Below are 9,210 nucleotides of genomic sequence, written 5' to 3' on the forward strand. Positions count from 1 at the left end.
CTTAAAGTATTGATAAACTTTCTTCCACCCCCCCCCCCCCTCCCAAAAAAAGAAAACATTAACCAAACACTTTGGAAATAGGCTTTCCACTCAGACAACTTTTTCGACTTAGTTTTTTTAGATTTACTAAGGCAAAAATATTTCGCGAAAATATTTTGAAAACTGATTGATTTTACGAATCAGATGATTTTAAATTGACAGGATAATATAGTTAACATTTAAATTTTTAAATTTTAATGTGTTTTATCAATATGTCTACCAATAAGTCCCCTTCCATCAATTAAAATGGATAGCTACAACCGCACTGGTGAACTGATGTCGCGTACTGTCATTAACCCATGAATCAATGACATATAGATAAGTGTGAGAAATACCTTAATCATGTGACCCGGAGTCCTTAGGTGTCACAAGTCAAAAGGTTTTTAATTGGACGCTGTCACATGTCAGATTTGAATATCATGCGAATATGAACTATGATAACGCATGGCACAATGTCAAGTCTTCTGTATACGCTTTTGGGCACAGCAATTCAGAAGAATACTAAATTGGGCCGCACAACATAGTGATCTCCAGTTGCGTATGGTTATGAATAAGAATAGCGGTCATAAGTTTCGAACGCAACTATTATGCCACTGTGAGTTGCGTTCGCATACACAACTGGTGATCGGTATGCTGTAAGTGTACCTTTACTCAATAAACTTTTCCCATTTCCAAAAGTTTTAAATGGGACGCTGTCACATCTCAAAATTAGCATTTTGTTAATATTTGTGCCGCCTTCTAATTGTGCGTTTTAGAAACCAGATCGCATTGAACGGTATCACATCTAAAAATTTATGCGATTCGGTACCTTTCATCTCGCTGTGCGCTCATTGTTTCCTGTCATTAGTCTTCAATCAGAGACTAAAATGATTTGACATCGCCATCTGTGTGCGGGTAAGAATGGCCCTTTGGACGCTTTTCGTATCAGGGTCATATGAACAGTTTTTAATAGAATGCTTAGCCTGTTGATATAACGTGTCGACATTTAATTGTGCGATGGACAGGGCGCATCGTTCAGAATCAGTATCCCAATTGGGGCATTGGACGCTTTTCGTATGAAATAAGCAGTTCAATTGAACGCTGGTATATCTCAAATATACGATTATAGATACGGCATTGTAAACTGAATGTAAACTGAATGTGTGTAAACCGTACAGAGCTTCACGTATGATGTCAGGAGTTTTCAAGTGGACATTGGTATATCGAGGGGTTAGAACATAAATGTGATAAGTCCAAAATCATGTTTTCGAGAAAACTCAATTTTTTGAATGTGTACCAAAATATTACTTTGAATGATGATTGGTAGAAATTTTCGGACATTATACCGTAGTGTGATACTAACACACACAAATGAACTAAAATTGGATAAATACACAAAATATGGAAATAATTAGCATAAATGGACTTATTATATATATGCACCAATTTTGTTTTCATCTTTTCGGATTTAACATTAATATTCATTAGTTTGATTTTATTTATTTCGAACAGAATTAAAAACTAACACAAACAAATAAATCTACAATGGAAATTTTCTCAATTACATGACAGGTAAGGCAAATTCTAGAATATTCTATTAAATCCTTTGTGCATAAAAAGTATAAGTCCACAAATACTATTTTTAGATGATAAAAATAGTTAACTGTTTGGTGCATAAATGTGATATGTGTGACTTATTACCATTATTAGGCCTTGGTGCATATATGATTTAGAGCATTTAAAGGGTGTTTTCAAACGGAATAGGACAATGATCTTTTATTCAACAGACAGAGAATCAAATTTAGATTTTTTTGATAAAAAAACATTTTTTTTGAAATTTTGGTATTGTCACCTATATGCGATTCATTACCGTAAAATACTCACCATATGATGTTAGTAGTTTTCGTGGGCAAGGCACAGCTCGAATATACACTTATTGAATTGATATCGCCATCGCTGACATCTCAAAAGGACACAGCGCATAGGACGTTCTCCATATCTCGTAAGCAGATTGCAGATAAGCTCAAATTAGTTCGTCTAATGCTTACCAAGCCTATCAGTATCAAACGTAATGGAGTACGGAAGCAGACAATTTTCACCATGAATAGGACAGCGTGGTTTTAGGAGTTACGTCCCTTGTATATTGAAATCAATTTGTTTTGAGTAAGATAAAAAAGAAAAACCTATTTCTTCTGATCCTTCAACTTGTTCATATGTAACTTTTAAAAACTTTGTTAACACAAAAAGATACTTAAGTTTTTTGTTCCGTTGTTATGATCTTTTTCGCTCTATTACTGGTTTTCGCTCATTCGTTTTCGCTCTATTACTCGTGTCCGCTCTATTATTCGTTTTCTCTCTATTACTCGTTTTCGCTCTTACTCTTACTCTATATTGTTTTTCGCATTATTTCAAATCCCCTGCCTCCGTCGATGACAACAATTTTTTTTTTGTTTTCAATTCCATCGCTGTACTGTAATTATCAAGGCAAACCTCTTGCAATTTTTCACTGGACAAATGAACTCGAATCTTCAATTGTAAAACGGAATGGAGATCTTTGTCAGGGTGGTACAGCCAGGTCCGTCGACAGGAATGAATGGTGCTGGGGCTCAGATTTTTACTCAATTTTGAGATGCCAAAAACATATCAAAATCTATATATCTTTTTGATTTTATTCAAAGACACAGCAAACAAACAACATAGTATACCACAGCGAATTTTCCGGGATCGTGGCAATGTAAAGTTTTCTTGAATTGCAGGACGTTTCCTTTCTTCATACGGAAGAAAACTCTAGAAAAAATATAATTCACCATTGCTATATTTGTTGTATTGACTAATAGCCAACTCCCTTCAATGGTTCAATCGTTCCCTAAGAAAGATTTATATAATTCAAAATGAACCGTTGGTCATAATAGCAAATAGGATATAGGTGTTATTGCCCTCATAAGGGCTTAAGCCAAGTAATGTATATAAATAATTTTTGACGTTTAAATACCACAAAAACGATCGAGTACAGATCTATTTCTCGATTATCTAGACCTATATTTAGCTTAATTGCCATTCATTGACACAACTAACAAAGAGACTTGACTGTCATCGTCTAAAAATTGAAACTTACCAATTAATCGTGACGTCACAATGAAATCTACTACTTATGAATCACATGGGTTTTGAGAGCAGACGAAATTTCAAGTTTGAATTGTCAGTGGGTAAAAAGATAGCGAAAGTGTCAAGATGACGATTATAGCTATGGAGCAAAAAAATGAAGCGTTAAAATGTGTGGTTGTTGGAGACGGAGGGGTGGGGAAGACTAGTATGTTGTTAAAATATGTTAACGGTAAATTTCTGGATGGTTATTTACCAACTTGTTTCGATAACTATAATGGTAAGAAACTTTTATATTTATGCTGATTTTGGCGCCTCTGGAAAACCTAATGCCTTTCTGCGACTAGGTTTGTCAAGAGGACATCCCTGTTAGAGGGTTCACATGCATGATATTTTGGCGTATTTAATTTCAACTGATCGAAAAGAATCAAATCGCATATACACAGTAAATCCTGAGGAATCTTCACGGAACCAAATATTAGAATACATAGAGTGGATCTGTTTTCATTATTTCAACGATAATGTTCAGTTTTGATGCAGGATATGTGTTTTAGCTTGTGACAAATAGTCAAGACATGAATCAAACATTGCATTGATGTTGCAGAGCCAATCACATGGACAAAGTCTGGCACATAAAACATCATGTGAACAGCCCTAACTAGAACCACGAACCATACATGATCAGTACTGGAAACTAACATACATCAAACGATTGACAGTTAATTTAAGTTTTTACCTCCGATGTCCAATTAAAGACATAGCCTTCGACAATTCTGTTCTCTTTTTTTTATCTTACATTTCATGACCAAAATTACAATATTCAAATTACGACTACTGCGCCCTAAAGCTAATGAAATTGGGTGTAAACAAAACATTTGCATTCACGTCACTCCATAATTGTGTTTACGTAGGTTCGGCTCATTTAAAATAAAAAACGTCGTCAATCTGGACATTTAGTTTTTTTTAAAATAAATTATGTATCTTCGTACTTTCCGTGAAGTAAATATTTAGGCTATCAAAAATATTCACTTGATCAACTCGTTTGATTGTCATTATATGTCCATATTTCGGATTCCTGAGTTTAACTTTAATGTAGTGTACGAAACAAAACGAATTGTATTTATGTACGAAACATTACTAAATGAAAGGAATGTAACTTGGTATTACTAAATTAAGTAAATTTAACAGTGTACGACTGAAATGCTATTCAATGTAACAAAATGTAACAAACAGCGTGCAAACATAAGTAAATGTAACAATGTTCCATATATAAGTGAATGTAATTATAACTCAAGGTAACAGTGAACGACATTAAGTAAATGTAACAGTGTACGACCGAAATGCTATTCAATGTAACAATATATAACTAACAGTGTGCAAACATTAGTAAATGTAACAATGTTCCATATAAGTTAAATGCAATTGTATACGAACATAGTATCAATTTAAAGCTGTGCGAACTCAACTTTACGAAATATAACTCAAAATAACAATTGAAAATACTATTATTCAAAAATTGATTCCGTTCCTTTGTTGTCGATTCATTTTTGTGCTCCATATCCCCTGTTGACAAAATATGACAAATATGTTTTTAATGATGTAATAATAAAAAGATTTTCTCTCTCAATATAACAGGTCAACGAGAATGACATAATAATGTCTATTGATTCAAATCAGGATCAAGTATTTTTCATGCATGATTAAAATCAGGAAGATTTAATAGTGTTAATCGTATAGTGTAGGTTAAAAGGTCGTACACAGTCATGTTTGTATAATAGCCTTACACAAGTAATTTCAGCATTACACAAGTAAAAAACACCTTTGAGGCGACATGCAATAATTTTTTAACAGATTCTCTTGCAAAACGGAAAGATATATTTGGAATTTGACACAATGATAGTTTGAAGTTTCAAAAACAATGATAAGATACGGCATCAAATAACGTCCAATAGTTTTGATAACATTCTACAGTTTGGCACTGAATAAAACGTGAAATTCGTCCTACAATTGAATGCCAATTTGTAAATTTCATTATTGTTAAGTTTACCACAATAAACTTCTATATTAAAAGTTATCCATGATTTTCAAAGACAACCGGATTAAAGCTAAGGTATTCAACCAAAAGTTATCATTATAAAACTCCATGTTAAAAGTGATAACGACTATCCTAAAATAGGTATGAGACAAGGTGAAAGTCTTTAACCTTGTTTGTTTTATGTATATGCAAAGGACACGATACTCGTATCACATTTAAATTCAAATCTGCCTCACCCCTCACGACTCTAACGACACAGGGTTTCAGATAACAGATTTGGCTCTGTGCCCAGAATATTTGAAATGTTGAAATAGTTGAGGGTATGGAATGCTACACTTCGTAATCATCCTTTTTAAAAGTCTTTATAAAATATAACGACAGTGTCACATTAAATGACAGCTAAAAATGTTTAAATTGATAGACCTGTGTCAAATGACAAAATGTAGTCCAAACCATTGTCACGTAAAAAATGGATACAGAAGAACGACTTAAAGAAGTGCGCGAAGTTACGAAAACTGCAATAGAAAATGAAAATGACAACTAAGGAACAGAATATCTGGGCCCATTCCAGATCGTAAAGATATTCCTTTATAATGAGTTATAGTCAATTAGGACAAATAGCAAATAAAACCCGGCAATTTTTGTCAAAACGAAGCGGAGTTGTGGTCAAATCGAACCAAATATGAGTGAAAGAACTCAAAAGTAGCATTAATGAGCAATTCATAAATGCTGCGCCAAAAGGAGACGAATTGAAGTATAAAGTGTAAAAGAGACAGTTCTCAAATTGTGATGCATTTTCTCATAATACGTTCAAGCAATTTGATCAATCGCATTCGACTTTTCGAGTTTCATTGAAAGAAAGCATCGAGTTTTCGATAATTTGGGCAGTATATTGCTGTTGTGCAGAAATTAGTCACACGGTAATCTCGTATAAGGGGATTGCAAATAAAACACACCTTCACATTATGGTCACGTCCATTGTTGGTATTAATGAATAACATTTTTAAAGGCGACTATCCTTATTTTCAAATCCCTATTATTCAAATTACAAAGATGAATATATTAATATTTTGATTCATAATATTACCCATTTTAAAGGTGATCTGCCAATTTAGAAGTATTTCATTGTACATCTTGATAATTGGATCCATAAGAAATGTGGTTTCTTTGAAAGTTTAAAATATAAGATATTCACTGTATATCTTAATATTTTCAGACATAAAATTTGCTATTTTAAAGGTGGACTGTCGGTTTGAAGGATTTCATTGTACATCCTAATACTTTGATTCATAAGCTTTTCTGTTTCTTTGAAAATGGAATGCCGGATTAGAAGGGTTACGCTGTATATCTTAATGATTTAAGACATAAGATTTCAAAGGTGGACTGCCGATTCAGAAGGGCTTCACTATTTATCTTGATAATTAAAGAATTAAGATTTGCTACTTTAAAGGTGGACTGTCGGTTTGAAGGGTTTCATTGAACATCCTAATATTTTGATTCATAAGCTTTTCTGTTTCTTTGAAAATGGAATGCCGGATTAAAAGGTTTTCACGGTATTTCTTAATAATTTAAGACATACTATTTTAAAGGTGGACTGGCGGTTTAGAACTGTTTCACTATATATCTTAATATTTTCATAAGATTTACTGTTTCTGTGAAAGTGACATAGATAATGCTATCAGGGCGTAGGAGTGATTAGGCGCCATGTTCGATATCGTATCACAACCTAGGGTAGAGTAGATGATTTCAGAACGTTGCGAGAGGGGTATTGTTTTACACTTTTCATAAAAGATATATCAAAATCATTGCTCTGCATAGCCTATATGTTAGAAACGAATAGCAGCTCTGTACCTAGTCGCAGGGCTACACATCTTCACAATGCCAAGCTTTACGAATACAGCCAATTAGAGTCTTCTATAAAAAATCTGCAAACAATAAGCCATGTTAACAGTCTTTCAGTCTGATTGGCTGTATTCTCTAAGGTATACAATCTGCATTCCGTGATACAAGGAATGTGACTATTATAGTCAAGGTATAAGACGAAGCTCGTTATAGCTTGACATTGTGAAGATGGGGTTTCCTTTTCTTTTTAATGATAAGAAAAATTCTGTTTTAAGACTCCGACATCAAATTTACAACACATTTTTATGTGTTTAAGGAAATAATTTCAAAAACTCCAAAGTAGAGTTTTAGTTTTAACTTCCCTCAATTTGTCACAAGGAGTCCAAAGTTCAGGATTGAAACATTAATACATAAACAGATCTAATTTTTCACCAACCGGAAATAATTTATTAAGCCTTATAGGCGTGACCTATTATATACAAAGTGGTTTCTTAAAGGGACAGTCCAAAGTGGAATTCGAAGAAATGTTGGCACAAGGGTTTCAACCGGTTTAAACCGCCAAAAGCGAAAGTCTAAAGTCTTAACCGGTTAAAACTGGCCTGTTAAAACCGCTCTAGACAAAACTTGCCAACCCTGCATGTAACGGAATTCGGAGACCATCTGGTCATTATCAAAAACTAACATAGCCTCACAGGCCACCATAAACTAGTAGAAATTTGATTGCATTCAACGGAGTAAATTGACATGGTTTGCTATGTGTTGCGTATTTTTTGTAAACGATTTATTCTTTAAAGGATTGTAAACATTTTTTCTAAAAATTTGAAGTGTAGACGGCACACTGATTGCACCATTTCAATAATCGATATGTGGTTTTATGCGTTTTATGAAAGGGTCCCTATATATCGAGAACAGCTTTTGCCCCAGATCACATACACATAAACCTCTTTGCAATCCCTTTAAAAGTTTGTTTGTAAAAGAATATACTAAGATGCTGAAAATATTTGATTTGTGTGTATTTTTGTATATTTCAGCTTTAGTTGATGTTGAAGGAAGTCAGATTAATCTAAATTTGATTGATACAGCAGGACAGGTTGGTGACATTATTAATGAAAATAACAAATAAATAAATCTTCCCTTTGACCTCAAATTACTAATTATCCTTTGATCCTAAACCAAATTTAATCACTTCGAACCATTTTATGGTTTTTGACAAAATAAGAATTTCTTATATAATAGCGGACAGTGTAGCCTACTTTATCGAAAACTTTCTAAATTCCACTGAAAAGTTTTCTGTTTTTTTGGAAGATAGCCCGGCCCTCCGGAATAATTGCTCCGATCTGGCGCTTTTATTATTATCCGTCATGGCAACCTATTGAATATTGATTTCGATCTATCTAGAGTTTGGCATGTTTGGAAATCACGATTGTATTTCCCTTAAGAAAATTGGAAAGTGAAAGTTGAAGAAAAACCAAAAAGTTCCTTGATTCATAATCCCAGACAATTGTTGATTATTCATCGTTTTAATCTAATTACTATTTTTCATTACAGGAAACCTATGATAGATTACGGACATTGTCTTATTATGATACGGATGTGTTTATTGTGTGTTTCTCTTTAGTGGATCCGGACTCATTTATTAACGTAAAAACAAGATGGTTGCCAGAACTCAAAGAATTTAAACCAGGAACCCCTTTAATTCTCGTCGGTACCAAACAAGATCTTAGAGAACAGGAAGATGACAAATCGGAATATATTTCATATATCAAAGCTAAAAAGTTATCACGAAAAGTCCATGCTGATGCTTATGTGGAGTGCTCCGCTTTAATGGACGGTGGTCTTCAAGAAGTATTCCGATTGGCGGCTATATCAGCACTGGGTATGCATAAAAAGAGAACACTTTGGGGAAGCGTTAAGAAACTATTCAAATCTAACAAATGTATAAAATGAGCGTCTTGTGTTTCAAATAGCGTCCTATTTTAGACTAAAAATTTTAGTATCAGTTCCAAAATGCGTATTATAGGCTGGTGCGCATTCGATTTGGAGTTGTATGGTTAACGAAGTCGCCAAAAAATTATTTTGCTCAAATTTAATGAGAGAATACTTAAATTGCGTTTTGATTTCAGAGCATCATTCGGTTTAATCGTATGATGGCGCATAGTTAATGATATGTATTCATATAATGTTCCCTGCTTTACCTGCCTATAGAACATAAA

At 33.6% G+C, this 9,210-nt stretch overlaps 1 protein-coding gene across 1 annotated transcript; it reads left to right on the forward strand.

The window, feature by feature from the left end:
• Window positions 1-3,264: 3,264 nt before the first annotated feature.
• On the forward strand, window positions 3,265-8,944 carry LOTGIDRAFT_129708 (hypothetical protein; the record flags this gene model as incomplete). Its single annotated transcript, XM_009064910.1, has 3 exons — window positions 3,265-3,400; window positions 8,029-8,087; window positions 8,546-8,944. The coding sequence occupies 3 exons, from the start codon at window positions 3,265-3,267 to the stop codon at window positions 8,942-8,944; spliced, it is 594 nt and encodes a 197-aa protein (XP_009063158.1).
• Window positions 8,945-9,210: the final 266 nt, after the last annotated feature.

This window comes from Lottia gigantea (genome assembly GCF_000327385.1).
Source record: "Lottia gigantea unplaced genomic scaffold LOTGIsca_66, whole genome shotgun sequence".
Taxonomy (NCBI): Eukaryota; Metazoa; Mollusca; class Gastropoda; family Lottiidae; genus Lottia; species Lottia gigantea.